Raw genomic sequence first — 20,387 nt, 5'->3', positions numbered from 1 at the left:
TGACAACGGGCTGCGGAGGCCCCTTCATGGGATACCAGAGTTCAAGAACACTGCAGTGGTCCGGGAGGGTTTAATTCTTCCCGTCATTGGACCTACTTTACCAAAATCATATACTGTATGTAGAAAAACTCAAATGAAATGTTTCAGTTGTTGATCATTTTATAGTCTAAGCCAGCTGTGATACTAAACTTGCGGCCCGGGGGCCAGATGTGGCCCGCGGTAGGGTGCCGAGTGGCCCCCCAACCATTTTCTAATTCACAATGAAAACTAACATTAAATAAGGTTTGACTGAGCTCCAGCTAAATTGTCAAATATTGCCGCCTGCTCACAGCTCAGGCACTTATATGTACTTAACTAACTTAACCTAACTAATACAGTAACTATCATGTGTGCACAAAATTGTCAGACTAAACTCCAAATTACACCCCCAAAAAACGAACAATCCGCTACAGAAAAATGTATATAATTATTGTTGGTTTATTAACTGGCCCCTGGCCTCCTGTCATTTTTCAGAAGTGGCCCCCGAGCAAAGCATGTTGAGTATCCCTGGTCTAAGCGTTTACGCAATTTGGATTGTGTTTGCATGGTTCAGGTTCTCGCATTGTCTGTGGGGTTTCTGTGTGGTCATAACAGGGCGGGGATCACCCAAAATGCTGCAGGTTATGAAATTAGCCTACTTTTTTTTGTGAGAGGATCAAAAGATATTCATTTATATTGGACAGCTTGAATTATTCAAGTTAGTTACAAGGATCAGTCTAACCTATTTCAATTTCACATGCACAACTTGTACTTATCAGCTAATTATGAAAATCACAAATGGAAATTTAACCCTCCAATTTGCCGGAGCCGGGGGAGAGCACATACCAGGTCGGACGACGTAAACTAAGAAATCACCTGGTACAGTATGTTCTGGTTTGTGGCACTGACACAGTTGTGATATAGATCCAAACCTGAATGTGACTTGACCTTACCCTTTTCCACGCACGCACGCACTCACTCTCTCACACACACACACACACACACACACACACACACACACACACACACACACACACACACACACACACACACACACACACACACACACACACACACACACACACACACACACAGTCAATCCTCAAGATTTCATGAAGATATTTAAGAGTCACTCAATTCTTCTTAGAAACAATTCAGAATCTCTTGTATGCATTTATGATGCGCTACAATGTTAAAATCTGAAAAAGGCTTTAAACACACACCTTCTTCTTCTTCTTTCGTGTAACGTCAGAGGTCCAACTCGGTGTCGTGTAGCCATGCCCGCAGGTCCTAGGTCGAAGAGGCTGGCTTCCACACACCTAATTACCAATACTGGAAAAATATAACTCTCTTGGCACGAATTTTCATTGTGGCTGTGATAAAATGAGCCTAGTTACAAAGTCAATGCTTTATGAAAACAATGCTGCATCATTCCCTCGTTCATGTCTATGTGCTGATCCTGGCAATCAGCCTGGGTCACAACTGAGTTTGGCGTGAAGCTAATGATTTGCTTTGCCTTTGCTGCTTTACATTCCCTGACAGCAGTGTGCTGGAGGATGATGAAAAATCACTCAGACAGGAGATTCCAAAATGTCGACACACTATGGTGCCGTGGGACAACTCCCTGAACATGATGTTGTGATTATGGAACTCTTCGCCCCCCTGCCACCAGAAAATGATTTGCTTTGCTGCCCAAAAGGCCCCGCGTCGCACGCTAAAATACCATCTTGTGCCTGTATTCATGCATATCTGCGTGAGTTTAAGGCAACTTGGATCTCTCACCTTTGTAGCTCATAACACCCTCTGAATTAAACCCCTTTTTTAAATTCAGACTGACTTTGCCACCCTTCTCTGCCACCTGAAGCGTTCACACATAACAGTCCTCCTTGCTCATCGGGTCTCTGTCTGTGTCTCAAACAGACTGAGGAGTTAAGGGATACCTGGACATCTCTGATGAACAGCTGGCCGCCCAGTAAAGCACAGTGACCCCTGGATGGACAGAGCAGCCAAGAAAAGGACTGTGTTCCTTATCATGGCCCTGGCTAATGAGCAGCTCTGCAGTGATTTGTGTTACACTGCAATTGTGTGTGCGACTATGTGCGTTTTTTATTAGCGTGTGTGTGTGTGTGGCCAGGCAGTGCTGGTTCACTGCCGACCCCCCTCCCCCCCAGCCCAAGTCACCCTGCATTAATTCTGCAATGCCTTGCTAAAAAAAACTAAGAGCAGACCAGCGGGGGTTTTGGATGATGGAGTCAAGTAAGGCAGGCAGACTCGCCCTGCTTGGAATGCCAAGACAAGGCAAGCGGGAGCACAGTGCCAGAGAGTCATGTGACTGAACTAAACCCACCTTCAGGCTGGGATTTTCATGCCTAAGCTCCAGTGTGGACAAACACAAGTGCATGACATAATGGCCGCTAATACAAGTTCAATACGGATTCCTAAAAGACCAGTTCGGAACACATCTTCCTGTATACACTGATTGTAGTTCGAATTTCCGTTGTTTGCTGAGGATAGTTGATTGGAGGTAGATGCATTTCAATATTCTCAATAGGATTTATATTTGTCAGCTTCATTAATGTTTGTCCGATATCTGACGGGAGACGTAGAAGTAATTAAAAAGAAAAACCAAATAAGGGACACAGTCATTGTGATAGTTCTGGTTACTTTAAAACAGTAATATATGATAATTTACATTCATCTTTCACAAGTTAAGCAGCTGATCTGACAAATTATGTACAGTATATTAGTTACAAGTGAGTGTGCATACCCCCCCCCAAAAAAATCATTGGCTTAGTATTTACAGAAGACCGCTTTAAGTGTAGGAAAATACAAAGTCTGTTTTTTAATAAGCTTAACTTCCTAGAAATGTGTTAGTAGTGTAAATTCACATTGTTTACATAAAAAGTGGATTGTCAAACACATCCTTTCCTCTTCAACAGCTACAGTATGTCTTCATTAAGCAAGTCAATAAAATGTCACTTTAAAACATTCTCTAAAGGTCGGATCATTCATATTACTTTGTTCTATAATCACCTAAATTAAAATCATTTCATGAATGTGGATAACTTTGCCATTTTTACACAGGTAGTCCTATGCAGTATGCACTATCTTAAACAATTTAAAAGTCTTGTTTGAAGTGAGAGCTATTGGGTAACATATGTACTAAATGTGTAAACTATGAAAGACACCACAGTAAGATAAGAAACCATGACTCCAGTGTATCACAGGTAGCAAAAATAAACTCTTTCATTTGTTCCATTTGCCCCATGTCATGTCCTTGTGCATCTGTTTTCAATCTATATCAAATCAACCAAACTTCTGATTTGGATAAAATTATATGATGGACAAGGTCTAATTATAATCTCATTGTTCCCACTGTTATCAGTTTCCATAACCTTACTGATGCTAGGTATCTGGTCCACTAAAATAAGGATTTTAGCTTTAAGAACTATGTTTTCTGAGGATCCCTACACAAATTGCACATGAAACCCCTCTGAGTCGCTAAACCACGTGTCAGTGCAAGTTCTATGTCAACAATAACGGAGCAACACTGCACCACTGAGCTTCAGCAGTGGGTGCTTCCATATTAATCTCACAGCACACTGAATCAGGACCTTCGACCCGGCCACGCCCACTTCTGACCATGGCCACACCCTTTGCTCTCATCGTCTTTTCCTCGGCTAGGACAAAAGCATCTTGGCTGCATACAGTAGTATCCCGCCCAGACTGGCGGAGGCGGCGATAGCGATGGCCCTCACTAAGAGGAACTCCATGGAGTCGTCCAGCTTGGTGTGCAGCCGCAGGACCTGCCGGTGGGTGTCCTCGCGGCTGCCTGAGTTCTCCACCACATGCTTAGCCAGGCCGCGCTTCTCGTTGAGCGGCATCTGGGCGGCCACGCGCTGCGCCGCCTGCTCCTGGCTCAGGCCGTCCCTCTGCATCAGGCGCAGCAGCTGAGTGGCAGGGTCGCTGGAGAGACAACAGACAACGGAGGCTATTTATGCTACGGCCAGGGCGCCTTGTTAAAAAATCCAGGAGGCGGTGAGTCATGCTAATAAGGCGTAGAGAGACAAGAATCCAATAGCTTGCAAAACTATAGACCTAATGGCCAGTTTATGTAAAAAACAACTTCAAAATGTCACCTTCTAAATGATATATTTAAAACCTGACGCCTGTAAACAAAGTCGATCTTCCATCCGGATCCGGCGCAAAGTGACGCACGCTGCAGCAGAGTCCTTGTGGGACATTCAGTTAGAAGTCACTTAAACATATTCCAAAACTATATTCAGACAGATTTTCCATGGGACATCATGCGTACAACTCGTCCCCCAAAATGATTTAATGGACAAGCCATTATATTTAGCAAATTTCATCGATAGCCTAATGGTTATTTCATAAGATTTAACACTATACACTATAACTACAAAACACCCTCAAACTCACGGTCCTCTCATCGCTCACTGTTTTTAAGCAAAACCTGCAACAGATTGTAATCGACTGTTTGGTGCGGCCGAGTCCCGCTGGCTGGAGTCCAGTCTGAGCGGCTCGCTTCACCTCTCACTGGCCCCTCTCTCTCTGCTCTCTCTCCCCGGGAAGCGGTGCTCCAGCAACCCGTCACCGCGCACAGCCGGCTTGGCGAGGTGAACGTGAGCATTGTGTCCAGTATAACCAGGCACTCCCCGACCTGCCTTCTCCATTCCACATCAGCGCTGCTGCCTCAGCCTGTCAGTCATGTTGTAACGTGGATACAGGAGAGACTATTTGTTTCGTATTGCAAATAGAACGACGGACATAATAATACAAATGCATCGGACTCACAAGTGTGCAAGGTTTTCTGTGCGTTTTTTCGGATGGCAGATAAAAAAAAACGCATACGAAATTTCAGACTGTGTGTAAACTCCGCCTGATATTCAGACTGAAGATCGTTACAGTAACTCATAAACTCATTTCCCCTCTACTCAAGAGGACTGGTCTGGAGCCAGGCTATAAACTCCTTGTCCATGGATCATTCTGATGTTCTGTTGCACCTGTTTTCTTTTGGAAAAGTAAATGCATGATAGCTGTGGGATATAGGCTATTGGATTTTATTTAATTTTTGTATTCATTGTATTTGCACAAAAAAGCTCTGTCCAGTAACCTGGAACACGTTTATTTTGAGATGTGTTTGAGTGAGATGGTCCTACTTCATGCAAATGATAAGAATTGTTAAATGAATCTTAATTTTCAAACAAAGTTACAAAAACGTTTGTGTAAGCTGTCAATTGTTGTTCTTAGAAAGAAAATCGGAATCGGCAAAACGGCTTTTTCCCATTTTCCGGGGATCTCTCTAGTTTCAGCTTCACTTGTTTCCTCAGAGTTTCTGTTACCGCAATGCGTGCGCAACTAACCCTGTGACATCCACTCCAAATGGGTCTATCTATACACCACTGTACCGGTGGTGGTACACGGTACACGGTGGTACACAGTAGGCAGAAGAAAGTCAGCTGAGTGATGCGTAAAAACACATTCCAAGGATTCCATGCAGTTTCACAATGATTGAAAGAGCCTATAGTTTGTTACTGTTGTTTGTTATAATTTAATTACTCTCACTCAGTTGTTTGTGCCGTTTTGTTACTCAAGCACGTTTGGCAATGGGGGGTACGGTGGTGCAGTGGTAAGCACTGTCGCATCACAGCTCGAAGGTCCTGGGTTCGATTCCCACCTGGGACGCTGTGAACGCTGAAGGAATGCGTGCCCGTCCGCATGTCCTCGAGTGGCCACCGCCCGGGTGGGGTCGTCAAAAGGGCCTTTCTCTGTGGAGTTTGCATGTTCTCCCCGTGCCTCCCGGGGGTTTCCTTCATATAGGAACCCCTTCACCAAAACATGCAATATCCTGGTTGCTGATGTGGTGCCTCCTTTGGTCGTTAGGGACGCCTGTTCGGAGGGAGGGGAACTGGTTGGAATAGCGTGATCCTCCCACGTGCTATGTCCTACCGGTGAAGCTTCCCCTTTCAGGTGAAAAGAAGCAGCTGGCTAACTGCCCATGTCTCGGAGGAAGCATGGAGCCAGTTTTCGGATATCCCCAGATCGGCAGAGGGTGGAGCAGCAACCAGGATAAATAAATAAAAAAATACCACTAATGGGGGATCAAAATTGGATAAAAAATTGAGGAAAAAAAAAGCACGTTTGGCAATAATATGCCTGCTGAGGTAATGGCTACGCCTCACCATATTGTATTTTAGAAATTCATACACAGATGTTTCGTTGCGATCCCCCCTCCCACCCCTCTGTGGTTTATTTTCCTATAGGCTACAGTACATTAGCTTACTGATGCGGTCTGTTCATTGCTTGGATGCAAGCAATTAGTCCAGACAAAAGCCGATGATCTGCCGTTAAAATATCAATGCGTCAAGTTCTAAGTGTACCTGGCTCTTAAAGGGAATGGGAGAGAACACTCTGAATGGTTGACTTCATGTAACGGCCAGAACACACCTATGAATAAACAAGGGACTTAGTACAACCTATCTGGGCAGTGTGGCCTCATTTGCGCTCGTCGCTTAACTACCAATTGGACACAGACACTTGCCCAAACGCACCTTGCCCCATGCGTTTAGACCAATGGTTCTCAAATGGGGCTCCGGGGACCAGGGGCGCCGCCAGGGATTTTGGGCCCCATGACAGGACATAGTATGGGCCCCACTGATGCCGGCGTCCGAAGGGCGCCGGCCGAAAAATTTGGGCTGTTTGAAGCTGATTTAGAGGATAATATCGCATTTTAAATTATATTAGGATAACACTGTAGTGTTGTCATTATTCAGTCTTAACCATCAATATTTGCTCCTTTTCTCACTCTCATCCCTGTTGAATCATCATACTCTCTCTCTGCTCTGAATACACCAGAGGGAACAAAGAAACACTATCAACTAATGACTAGAAAGAATATTGATACACATGTGGAGTCCAACAGGAGAGTGTTTAGCATGAGACTGTTGTGATATCATTATTCAGTCTTAATATCATTATGTTCTCCTTTTCTCATTGGCTGTCATTTGTGGGCTGCTTTTCCTTTCATATAATGGTCATTATGTGGACAAATAAATTGTGTTGATCCTTCTTATTTTTTTATTACTATTATTATTATTATTAGTATTACAAATAAATCCCCACAGACCCACTGCAATTGTGCCAACTACCATGTCATTCAACACAATGCTGCTGTGTGTGTCTCACCTCCTTTATCAGTTGGGAACGGCTTGCAAACAATTGTTTGCATTGATTAAATGTTCGCTAGACAGGAGGGAAATGTAAACACTCTGTGAAGTAAGCATATTTCACTAAGGTCTAACACGGTAATTTCCAGTAGTTAAGAAAAGTTGAATAAATGTTCAGATGGCGCCGGACAGACTAGACCAGAGATACTCAACTGGCGGCCCGCGGGCGCCCCCTGTGTGGCCCGCGATGGAATTGCAAAAAAAATAAAATATATATATATATTTTTTTAGGGCCCCTGTCAGCTTCAAGGGCCCCTAGCATCGTCCTAGGTTTCCCCCCCTATACGGCGCCCCTGCCGGGGACCCCCAGGGGTTCCCCAGCCAAAAGGGGGGTAATTTATTTTAGCTATAATTCCATTCATAAGTAACACAATGACTATTTTGGTCATGGGTTTTATACACTTTCTGTAATAAAACATCTAAAAGCATCAATCTTATTATCATATGGGGGAACGTGGGACAAAATCCTATCAAATGGGGGTCTAATCCTTGTCAGTTTAGCGGTCCTTCATGTGATTTTTTTTTTAGAACCACTATGCGCTATGATCGTCAAAATAGGGCCCTATAACTAAAAACCTCTAGTAAAATGAGCAGTGGTCAGTGGTCTTACCAGTAGACCACCACAGTGTGGTTGAGAAACTGGGTGAGGCGCCGGGTCTCAAAGAGAAGGGGCACGTCCAGCACCACGTAGCGGTATCCTGGGGACAGGGAGGAGGCATTGACACAATTAATTAGTGTCTTTGTCACAATGCTGCAGTGACGAGATGGTGTTTTCCACACCATGCACAACACATTTGCACTCTGAAGGAACCTAGGGTCATTCACGAGTCTTTGAAAACTCTGATCAACATTGTTTTGCAAAATACAAACGCTCACACAGTATAATCATACCGGTCAATATGGTAAATGGACTGCATTTTTAGAGCGCTTTTCTAGTCTACCGACCACTCAAAGCACTTTACAACGTATGCCTACATTCACCCATTCACACACACATTCATACACCAGTGGCGGTAAGTTACCACGCAGGGTGCTGGCACAGCCATCGGGAGCAATTTGGGGTTCAGTGTCTTGCACAAGGACACTTCGACATGTGGACTGGAGGAGCCGGGGATCGAACCACCAACCTTCTGATTAGTGGATGACCCGCTCTACCTCCTGAGCCACAGCTGCCCACATAATATGTTATCTAGACAGAAATAAAGGTTTTCTGTCAATAGATGAGTTCTATTTAGAAAAGGTTCTATTTGGAAAGGAACATTTCCCCCCCACAAAGACACACTACCTTCTAAAGGCTGAATTATACTCGACCAAGCTCGTTGGGGGTGGGGCCCCGCGAGTCTCCTTGAGTCACCGTGCAGACCTGGGGCTGATGCCATTATACTCAGAAAGTGATCAGCATGTATTGTACAATGGTAATAGTGAGAACAGCCCGTGGAAAAGTCGCAATGAAACGCTATTATGTGCAGTACTGAGTGCGCTTTCACTCTCAAACGACCCCACATCAGCACATGAAGGAATCACCAAACTTGTTTTTACTGAAAGCCGTTTTACTTCTCAGCCCTGATTGCCTACTCTGTGATGCTTTTAATCTTTCTCAATAATGCTCTCAACACAACACATTTACTTGGTGTAATGACTAAAAACGAACAGTTGCAAATCAAAGTTTATAGCCTACCACATGGGTCAAGAAATGTGGCGAAAACACAGCTCAGTGTTCAGGGCTCAGTGGCTTGAAAGCGGACATGTTTGGAGAGAAGCCGTGCGTTGCTCGCGCTGTGAGAAAAAAAATCAGGCACAAGGCGAGCGCCCGACGGAGGTAGCGCCCAACAAATTTACGTCATTTGACGCGCCCGGCCCTCGCTCCACCCCCGCGCCCTTCACGGCAGGGTGAGCATAATACAAGCTTAACAGTGCAAACACACTGGAAATGGAAGCGAGACGAAGCATGTGGACAGTTTCATTTCGGCATCCTTGTTAACGGAGTAGAGGGACCACACCGGCCGTGGCGTGGCACGGGGCGGGACCACACCGGCCGTGGCGTGGCACGGGGCGGGACCACACCGGCCGTGGCGTGGCAGGGGGCGGGCGGCTCCTGCCCTGAAGTGAGCGTTTCTGCATCTGGCCTATTTTTGACACGAGCGGTCACGTGCAGCCAGGCATGAAGTCAGTACAAGTTGTGACATTTATCATCGTTTTCAAAGACTCGAGTCACATATGCCCCTGGGTTTCTGTTGCAGTAGAGTGGGAGGGGGCTGTTACAGGAATAAGTGATTGATTTTTCATTGTAGCTATGTAGCTAGAAATATAACCATAAAGCAGTAGTTTATTTTGGCCTTGAGGCAATAATAAGCTGAAACATAATTTAAATGTAATGTAACGCCCATCTATGTTTTACTATCATTACCATCCATTTGCAGATTGTGGGTTTGAATACAACGTTTCTAATTCTAACCAATAAAGACTTGTTTGGATTAACAAGAACTGTGATAGTTTAAAAAGCTGACCACCAAAGATCAAATGTATACCAAACACCTACTACTCTCCACCTCTTAAAATGTTATAGACTTGGGAATGTTGTTCCTGTTTTTAATTTAAGAGCAATTATTATGCTTAGGAATAGGGATGCACCGATCCACATTTTTCACTTCCGATCCGATTCCGATACCTGAATTTGGATATCTGCCGATACCAATATTATTCCGATACCGATATTTTTCTTGAATATACAGCATAGGCAAAGATTTGGCCAAATAAAGATTTTTTTTTATATACCTTGCAAAAAGCAGACAAAATTAAGAAAATATACAAGGCAAAGAAGGATACTATTATACACGAGCAAATTACGGCCAGCGCCCCCGCGCTGGAATTGCAAAAAACAACAAAACAAAACAAAAATTTCCGATCCAATTCTGATTCGTGAATTATGTTGGTATCGGCACCCGATACCGATATTGGATCGGATCGGCCCCACCCCTACTTAGGAAGCTTTGTGAAGAACAGCCTCAAATCTGATGGCCAGTGCTGCCTCACAGTGCTGCCTCACAGTGAGCTAATCCCCCCCCCCCCTCCCTCCCTGTAAATGAGCCATGTAAGCCTGATTCCTCCCTCACCTCTGAGGAAGTAGAGGAGGATCTCTTTGAGCATGGCTTTGTGGATCTCTGGGTGAGTGATGGAGTTCAGCAGCTTCCTCTTTTCCTCACTGGCAAAGATGAGCTGCCCCAGCTTCTGCCTGTCGATCTCCCCGCTCTCCAACAGGATCTCTGGGCCGAAGTGGTCGACGATGCGGCAGTAGGCAGCACTGTGGGGCTCCACCACTGTTACCGAAGCATGGGCAGTGAGAAGTTGGTGCTTAACAAATGCCACTTGACATCATACATGTCACATAATTACACACTAGCTAAACCCAACCTCCCAACTCAAGGTAAACTGCTGTACTGTTGTACTGTCTTGTCTTCTTAATCACCTAATGTCTAGTTTTAACACTGCCCAATTGTCCTATGTCTTTTTGCTGTTATGTTGTATTGCACACTAGAGATGTAACGGTATGAAAATTTCACATCACGATTATCGTGACCAAAATTATCACGGTTATCGTCGTTATCGAGACTCACTGAAATCATTTTACGACGTTTTATATTGAAAACTCAGACCCAAAAAGGAGTGATAAACTCACTGAAATCATTTATCCAAGGCTGCACATTTGCATCTGGGAGAAGGTTGCCAACTTTGGTTGATAATGGACAGTATTTACCATGTTTTTCAACACACTGTAATCACGGTACCACGGTTTTAACGATAATGAAAATTTGAAACGGTACGGTATCATAAGGAATTTTATCATGGTTATCATTAAAACCGGTTATCGTTACATCCCTATTGCACGCACGCACGCGCGCACGCACACACACACACACACACAGACAGACAGACAGACAGACAGACAGACAGACAGACAGACAGACAGACAGACAGACAGACAGACAGACAGACAGACAGACACACACACACACACACACACACACACACACACACACACACACACACACACACACACACCCTTTAAGGTCTTCGCTGATAAAGATTGTGATGCACAGTTGATTGCACTACTGTTGCCAAAATGTACTATTGTAAGTCGCTTTGGATAAAAGCATCTGCTAAATAACCTAACATAATGTAAATGCTTTTCTTAATCTTTTTTTTTTACCTAACCAAGTACGGTAGTGTTTTGTTTTGTCCATAACTATATCTTTATATATATTCTCTATTAGTGTTGTCACGGTTTTCGGTACCTGTTTTTGCATGGTTCCCGAGCGTATCGTTTTTTTTTTGTTTTTTTTTCAATAAACAATACTTGAGGGCTACATGCCACTGGTGTTGCACTGTCTGCCCTCACTGCCATACAGAGTTGAATGTAAGAAGTAAGCAGAAGCACATTGTTTTGTTTTAAAGTTGAAGGCTACATGCCATTTGTTCATTGGAAATGGTTGCATACTTTAATAAAGGAGAATCTGTTGAAGAAATATCAGTCTGTTTTTTTTACCGTGGTACCGAGTACCGTGGAAATTCACTAGTACCGGTACCGACTACTGAATTATTGGTACCGTGACATCACTAATTCTCTACAGTATCTCTATACAGTATATTCATTCTGTGAACCAGAAGAGGTTGCACTGGAAAGGACCGGCAGAGAGAGAGGGCGTGGCCTAAAGGACCAGCAGAGAGAGAGGGAGTGGCCTACCTTTCCTGGCCACCACATCAGCATCAATGATGGGGCATCCGAGCTCCCGCAGCATTGAAGACACTGTGCTCTTCCCTGAGGCGATACCGCCGGTCAGTCCCACCAAAAACATCTGGAGGCAAAGGTCAAAGGTCAGGATGTTACCAGAATCACTATCCATATTTACGGTCGGTGGTTCAAAGCCAAAGCCACACAAAAAACTGGAAAAATATTGTCTATTTTGTTGTATTATTATTTTTTTATTTTATTTATTCGTTTATTTGTCAGGGACAATGCAAGAATCATTGTAACAAGTTACAAGAACATGAAACATATGCGATGCATATAGGATATCTAGCCAAGGCTAATTTGCAATCCCTGTCCCTGGGTAGGCTTTTCTAATAAAAAACATAATCTAAACAAAGTGCAAACATAAAAATTGTGACACGATCATACAAAATTTACAGTAAAATTATGCTACTACATCATACAAGATTTACAGTAGAATTACACCACTACATCAGTAATCAATGGTCGCAGGTTTGATTTTGCTTCAGCCAGTGTTTCACCTTTTCATTAAAGCTTTTCAGATTAGTTTGCATTTTTATTTCTGTTGGTAGGGAATTCCACATGTGTATCCCTTTTACTGAAAAGGATGACTGACCGAAGGTAGTTTTGCGTTGGGCCACTCTACAATTGCCATTCGCTGATCCCCTTGTGGCAATTCTATTGCTGTTTATTTTTGTGACATATGGTGAAAGTACGGCTGGGACAAGATTATTCACACATTTAAAAATCAACTTGACAAATGAAAACTTAATGAAGCTGTCAAAACTGAGCAGCTTGTACTTGTGTAGAATTTTACAGTGATGCCATTTCATTTGTTTTCGATCCATTATTTTCAGTGCCTGTTTGTACAGTGATGTGACAGGTTTGACAGTTGCCTGTGAAGCCTGGGCCCATACAGTTACACAGTAAGATAAGTGAGAAAATATCATGGCATGCATGAACAGTTGAGCTGCCTTGAGAGGTATGTAATGTCTTATCATTCTAAAGCAGTTCAAATTGATCTTGACTGTTTTGCATATTTTTTTCACATGTTTGTCAAATTTGAGTTGAGAATCCAAGATGACACCTAAGAATTTAAAATCGTTGACCTCTTTTATTTCCTCTCGATCTATTTGTATTATGAGACTGTCTTGTGCTCTCCTTCTTATGGAGAAACACATAGATACAGTCTTAGTGAGATTCAGAGTTAGGTGGTTGTTTTTGAGCCATTGGGATACAACCTTCATTTCATTAGTTAGTATCTCAGCTGCTTGAAAAGGGGTTTTAGCTGATACATAAATGACTGTGTCGTCAGCGTACATTTGACAACCAGCACTTTTGCAACATGCTGGTAGATCATTTATGTACAAGCTAAAGAGCAAAGGCCCCAAGATCGAGCCTTGTGGAATGCCCATTCTTGATTGTCGGGGGATTGAGTGTTTTCCTCTGATTTTAACACATTGCTCTCTACAGCCGAGATATGAAGCAAACCAGCCGGTTGCTTGCTCTGAAAAATTAAAAGTTGTAAGTTTATTTAATAAGATCTTGTGGTTTACGGTGTCAAAGGCCTTTTTAAGGTCTAAAAACACCGCTCCCACTACATTACCCTTGTCCAGTGAACTCTTGATGTTTTCAGTGAGGTAGCAGTTAGCCGTTTCCGTTGAAAACCCTGCCCTGAATCCGAATTGTTTGGGGTAAATAAGTTTATTGCTTTCTAGGTGGTCAATGAGTTGTTCTGCAACAACTTTCTCCAGGACTTTTGAGAAAACGGGTAGAATAGCAATTGGTCTATAGTTGCTAGCTAGCTTTGGTGCTCCAGCTTTGAAAATTGGTATGATGGTTGCTGTTTTCCAGCTTTGTGGGAATTTACCAGTTCTTATGGAGGTGTTTATCATATGAGTTATAGGTTTGATCAGGGTGGCGCTATGTGTTTTAATAAAAGCAGTATCCAGCCCAAACAGATCCTTTGCCTTTGAGTTACTTAATTTATTGATAATTCTACCCACTTTCTCTTGGTCAACCTCTTTAATATAAAAGGATTGTGATGAGTCTTTCATAATAACATGTGGTGTCGTTACTGGTTCAAAATTGTCTGCAAGCTCTTCCACTGATTGTATAAAGTAATTATTAAATTCATTTGCTATTTCTGTACTATCAGTGCTGATTACTCCCTTCACCTCCAGCTCATTTATTGATTTTTGTTCACTGGGTTTAAGTTTAGTGAGGCTATTTAAGTGCTTCCAGAGAGAGGCGCTATTTCCTCCAGATTCTGCAATCAGCTGTGTAAAGTAAGTGGTTTTTGCCTTACGCAGCTCCCTTACAACCATGTTTCTTAAGCCTTTAAAAATAAGGAGGTCTGTATTCACTTTGGTGAGCAGTGACTTTTTCAATGCTAGATCTCTTTTTTTCATTAACTTGCGAATATCATTATTCAGCCAGGGTAAAGAGACTCTTCTTTGTTTGCTTTTAAAGATCTGTGTATATTTCTCAAGCAGTTCTGTGAGAGTTTTTAGCAGAGTGTTACAGCAGTTATCTGGATCATTGGTTTGTAAAACGTCATTCCAGTCAATTTTATTTAGTTCGTTTTCAAATTGTGGCATTTTATTTTTGGGAATGAAGGCACTCCCTGGTTTATGTTCATTTACAAACACTGGTAGACGCTGTTTTGTTAGTTTTCTAGTAATCAGGGTCATATTGTGGTCAGACAGGCCCGTTAATAAATTGTATGTCCTTGTGACTCGTTCGGGTCTGTTTGTGACTATCAAATCAATCAAGGTTTTACTCGATCGAGTGATTCTTGTTGGACCTTTTACCATCTGTTGAAAATTATGTTTAAAAACATAATAGCCTCAAACTGAGAGAGAAAAAAGTCAGAGCATGGTTAACTTGAACAGATTAAAAATACCTGCATACAAGAAAAATACACATCTGCAGATTAACAGGTTGTGCATTTGATGTATATAAAAAAAATAGATCCACACATAATAGTGTCTATTAAAAGCAAATGAAAGGGGATACATTTACAAAAACAGAGTATGGGAAATAAGTAAAAAATCTGTGCAAAAGGGTCTGTTGTACTGCTGTGGTAAGGCTTTAATAATAAGAAGATATAAAACAAGAGTGGCTCAAAGCCATCTATAACTTAATTGGGGGCTAGTGGACTGGACTGGTACATTCATTTCTAGAACATCTAGTTAGGGGCCATAGTGCAGCATGCTGTGTAACGTTACATTGAAAAATATAATTCTATTCTGGAGTGGAAGAGGATTTAGGAATGCATTATAACCATCTAAAATGAGGAAAAAACAACACCAAAGCCTAACTGGGAAACATATTGAGGAAATATTTTAAAACTGTAAATAAAAGATTGTCAGTGGGTAAAGCTATGCTGATGCTGAACAACAACCCTGTTGAGTTGATCGGAAAAACTGTATGTAAATAATGTATGTGACTAGTTACTGAATTGTTACTTTCTCATGCTACCAGGAGGCAACACGCCCTCTGCTGTAAAAGTAACGTTACTGCACAGCTGATGTTGGGCTCAGCAGCCAATTTATGGTGTCAGACTTGTTTGAGAGATTTGGAAAGTTATCGTTAGGTGGAAGGTTGTTCTTGGTTCAATGGGTATCTAAACCCCCGAGGTTTAACGTTAACAGAGCCTTACTTAATTTGTAATTAAATTCAAAAGCATTGTGACACTTTACTGTTTAGAGACTAGGGTTATTTGATCCTGCTTTCCAAATAGATAATAACTAATTAGCCTTTTCGCCTTACCTTATACGTGCGGCACTCCCTAACGTTAGTTGAACTGAAATTACAATGGAAATCCGTGCAGAGGAGCCAGAGTGGGGAAGACGAAGTAAACAAACAAGCTAGCGTTAGCACAAGTGTATAGGTCAATACGACCACATGTGAGCAAATTATGCCGCAGCCATTTCCACCTCGAAATAAAACAATATGCAGCCAGATGAACAGGTTTAAACGACGCGTATTTCTTAAAACTGCTATCTAGAACTTTGAACTATAACGCATAGTCGAATCGACTGGCTAACTGCAGTGCTAACAACCTAGCGCTAGACAGGAGCTCGCATCACAAACAATCTTCTTCTTCTTCTTCTTCTTCTTCTTCTGTTTGGTTTTACGGCGGTTGGCATCCAAAATGTTGCATTACCGCCATCTACTGAACTAAACCTAAACTGATCTTAATTGAACTAAAATAAACAAAATAACCCCATATCCATATCCACCCAAAGTACTCAGATTCATAATTACTTTCCAGATACAGACGCCTGAGTTTGCACAAATGCATCTCTCAGTATTTTATCTATCTCTGCTCCAGATACATCAACCACATCCAGAAATCTCTTTGCAGCGTCAACCACCATTTCAGTCCTCTCTTCCCAGTCATACTAGCAGCACAGTTTATCACCATGGCGATGAATGCCAGGAATCGCTTCTTGTCCATACAGATATTACTGTGACTTGCTCTTTCCTTTTCCGGCTCCCTTTGTACAATCACCCTGCCCTCGTTTCTTTCCCCTTTCCACCTTTTAACAGCCTCAGCATATGACGTCCCCCGTTCTTCTCTGATTTTGTTTACCTCCCTTTCCTTCTTTCTTCGTGGACAATCCACAGACCCTGCATCATGATTCCCCTCACAATGCAAACACCTGAGCTGTTCCTTCCCCACACTGCAACTTTCAATATCACTTCCATTAAGTACTACTCCACAATCCTCCTTCCCACATCTCCTACATATTCTCTCCCTAGTACACACTGATGCCACATGTCCATACTCCTGACAGCAATAGCACCTGATAGGCGCTCTCGTATGCAGTCATGTAGCGGTAACACTTTACAATAACGTACACAAATCCTATAGTAGTTACTGATAAACTAACCATTAACTAATCGCCAGTTAATCATTCGCTAATGAAAAATTTGGCATTAGTTTATCACTAGTTAATCATAGTTAATGAGTAGGTAGTCATTAGTTAATGATTAGTATCTAATTTCCTGAGTAGAGTAGTTAATCAGTACCTAATGATTACTAAATTTCAGCTCGTGAATAGAGTAGTTAATCATTACTTAATGATTCCAAAATGTCAGTGCGTGAATGTATTAGTTAATCATTAGTTAATCTTTTTGTGTACCCTATTGTAAAGTGGTGCATCATACTCAGTGGTTTATATATACTGAATCATTACCTGTCCATTAGTTACTCTTTTCGCACCCTAATATAAAGTGAAAGATATCCTTATCAAATAAACACTCCCTCCAGGTGAGATTCGAACCCTGAACCCCAAGATTGTTAAATTGTAAGTCTGGTTCTCTACCATCTGAGCTAACCAGCCTGTTGCTTGTTCGAGCCATACTATTGAATGTAGAGCCTGAGACCAAGTATTATAGTTTAAAGGTATATTCCACCCAAATACTACTTTCTGTCCAAGTACTTACAAGTACTTAGACATAAGTAGTATTTGGCTGAAACATACCTAAGTACTTGGACATGAAGTAGTATTTGGATGGAATATACCTTTAAAACTATAAGTATTTGGAGAGAAGGTAGTATTTGGGTGGAATATATCTTAAAAACTATAAGTACTTGAACAGAAAGTAGTATGTGGATAGGACATAATACTTAGTCTCTGACTCTACAGACCTATAGTATGGCTCTACCAAGTAACAGGCTGGTTAGCTCAGATGGTAGAGAACCAGACTTACAATTTAACAATCTTGGGGTTCAGAGTTCGAATCTCACCTGGAGGGAGTGTTTATTTGATAAGGATATCTTTCACTTTATATTAGGGTGCGAAAAGAGTAACTAATGGACAGGTAATGATTCAGTATTCATAAACTACTGAGTATGATGCACCACTTTACAATAGGGTACACAAAAAGATTAACTAATGATTAACTAATGATTAACTAATACATTCACGCACTGACATTTTGGAATCATTAAGTAATGATTAACTACTCTATTCACGAGCTGAAATTTAGTAATCATTAGGTACTGATTAACTACTCTACTCAGGAAATTAGATACTAATCATTAACTAATGACTACCTACTCATTAACTATGATTAACTAGTGATAAACTAATGCCAAATTTTTCATTAGCGAATGATTAACTGGCGATTAGTTAATGGTTAGTTTATCAGTAACTACTATAGGATTTGTGTACGTTATTGTAAAGTGTTACCCATGTAGCTAATGTTCATTTAGCATTAGCAAAAAAGACGTCCAGTCGCAAGGCGTCGCAGGATAATGACGTGTAGCTGTCATCCAATGAAAAGCTGCTTTCTGTGAACCGACCGCGGGCTCACAAACAATCTTTGATGGTAGAAGCTGAGAGTGAAGGGTTGGAGGGAAAGATAAAGGAAATAAAACAGAAGGAATTGAGCGATGAGTCTGTGAGGAGAAAGGAATCTTTTCTTGTGGGAATGGTGTCTGTGACATGGGCAGACGGGATCTTTAAGGATCCACATGTTGTAGGAAGGTTTATTGAAAAGAAAGTTGGAGTTGTGAGATCAGTTAAGATTACTAAAAGTGGTATGGTGGTGATTGAGTGTATGTCTGAGAGTCAGAGGAGAAAAGTGTTGGAGATTGTTAAGGGTGATGAGCTGGAACAGAATGAACGTGTGAAGTGTTTCCCGTTGGGAGTAGAAAAGAGAAGAAAAGGTGTGGTAAGTCAAGTGCCGTTGTCAGTGGATGCTAATACTTTTTTGGAGGTGGAAGGTGTGTATGAAGCAAGGAGAATGTCGAGATTTCGGGAAGGAAAGAGAGAAGAGAGTAATTGTGTGTTTAACCTTTGAAGGGGAATTGTCATCGCTAGTGTATAGTGATTATGTTTGTTACAGGGTGAGGCCCTTTGAGAGAGCGCCTATCAGGTGCTATTGCTGTCAGGAGTATGGACATGTGGCATCAGTGTGTACTAGGGAGAGAATATGTAGGAGATGTGGGAAGGAGGATTGTGGAGTAGTACTTCATGGAAGTGGTATTGAAAGTTGCAGTGTGGGGAAGGAACAGCTCAGGTGTTTGCATTGTGAGGGGAATCATGATGCAGGGTCTGTGGATTGTCCGCGAAGAAAGAAGGAAAGGGAGGTAAACAAAATCAGAGAAGAACGGGGGATGTCATATGCTGAGGCTGTTAAAAGGTGGAAAGGGGAAAGAAACGAGGGCAGGGTGATTGTACAAAGGGAGCCTGAAAAGGAAAGAGCAAGTCACAGTAATATCTGTATGGACAAGAAGCGATTCCTGGCATTCATCGCCATGGTGATAAACTGTGCTGCTAGTATGACTGGGAAGACGGAGAGGACTGAAATGGTGGTTGACGCTGCAAAGAGATTTCTGGATGTGGTTGATGTATCTGGAGCAGAGATAGATAAAATACTGAGAGATGCATTTGTGCAAACTCAGGCGTCTGCATCTGGAAAGTAATTATGAATCGGAGTTCTTTGGGTGGATATGGATATGGGGTTATTTTGTTTATTTTAGTTCAATTAAGATCAGTTTAGGTTTAGTTCAGTAGATGGCGGTAATGCAACATTTTGGATGCCAACCGCCGTAAAACCAAACAGAAGAAGAAGAAGAAGAAGAACTAGCTAACTACTGATGCTAGTTAGCTAACCTAGCTATTAGCCAAACTACAGCTACATAGGAAGCACATGAGTTGAGTTCATTTGGGACTAACGAAACGCAAAATGGAAGTGAAGTTACAGTAAGTCCGTCTTGCTTGAGTTGAAAATCAACTGACGTTAGCTTAACATTAGCGTTAACGGTTAGCTGAACTACTAGCTAGCCACACTGCTAACGTGAATTCAGTATGTCAAAGAAGATACAATTGACAAATACGTTAGCCACTTAAACGCTATACTCTTGTACGTGCCTTGACTTATGATGTTACGTGTTACGTTATGTTTACTCTTTCAGGCGTTTTGAAAACCATATGAGCACATACTCAGGAGACGACCCTTTGGAGCAATGGTCGGTTTGTTGTCTGTTAACGCTACATAGGAAATAAAGTAACGTTAGCTGCCAGCAGGCGTCATTTCTGTTTCTTGTTCGTAAACTAGAAATATTGGTACAATACAACATCACTTTGCAGTCCAAAGAGCAGGGGTTCATTAGCTAATGGAACCAAGAATTACAACATTCTTAAACTTGGTTTTCTGAATCCGAAACCTGCAGATACAAGTTGTTTGTTTGTTTGTGTGTGTGTGTGTGTGTGTGTGTGTGTGTGTGTGTGTGTGTGGAGAGAGAGGAAAACAGATCTTACTATCCTTTCAGAATCAGGTACATGGCAAATGTGCCTAAAGTTGGAGTTTTTTTTTTTTTTACCTACGTTTAC

At 42.0% G+C, this 20,387-nt stretch overlaps 1 protein-coding gene across 1 annotated transcript; it reads right to left on the bottom strand.

Moving 5' to 3' along the window:
- Positions 1 to 2,701: 2,701 nt before the first annotated feature.
- dcakd (dephospho-CoA kinase domain containing) lies at positions 2,702 to 16,115 on the bottom strand. Its single transcript, XM_083634945.1, has 5 exons — positions 15,808 to 16,115; positions 12,007 to 12,118; positions 10,379 to 10,582; positions 7,876 to 7,963; positions 2,702 to 3,984 (listed from the first exon to the last, which is right to left on the bottom strand). Exons 2-5 carry the CDS (start codon positions 12,116 to 12,118, stop codon positions 3,699 to 3,701), a joined length of 690 nt encoding a protein of 229 aa, XP_083491071.1. The 5' UTR covers positions 15,808 to 16,115; the 3' UTR covers positions 2,702 to 3,698.
- Between the last annotated feature and the right edge of the window lie 4,272 nt (positions 16,116 to 20,387).

The sequence above is a fragment of the Poromitra crassiceps genome, assembly GCF_964638095.1.
Source record: "Poromitra crassiceps genome assembly, chromosome: 4".
Taxonomy (NCBI): Eukaryota; Metazoa; Chordata; class Actinopteri; order Beryciformes; family Melamphaidae; genus Poromitra; species Poromitra crassiceps.
The sequence above is the reverse complement of the archived record's forward strand: the minus strand, read 5'-3'. Positions and strand labels throughout refer to the sequence as shown.

Excerpts from the sequence above, each read along its gene's own strand:
- dcakd (XM_083634945.1), bottom strand. The coding sequence starts at position 12,118 with ATGTTTTTGGTGGGACTGACCGGCGGTATCGCCTCAGGGAAGAGCACA. Across the intron at positions 10,583-12,006 it reads TGATGTGGTGGCCAGGAAAG|TGGTGGAGCCCCACAGTGCT; the intron begins GTAGGCCACTCC and ends CTTCGGTAACAG. Across the intron at positions 3,985-7,875 it reads CACACTGTGGTGGTCTACTG|CGACCCTGCCACTCAGCTGC; the intron begins GTAAGACCACTG and ends TTGTCTCTCCAG.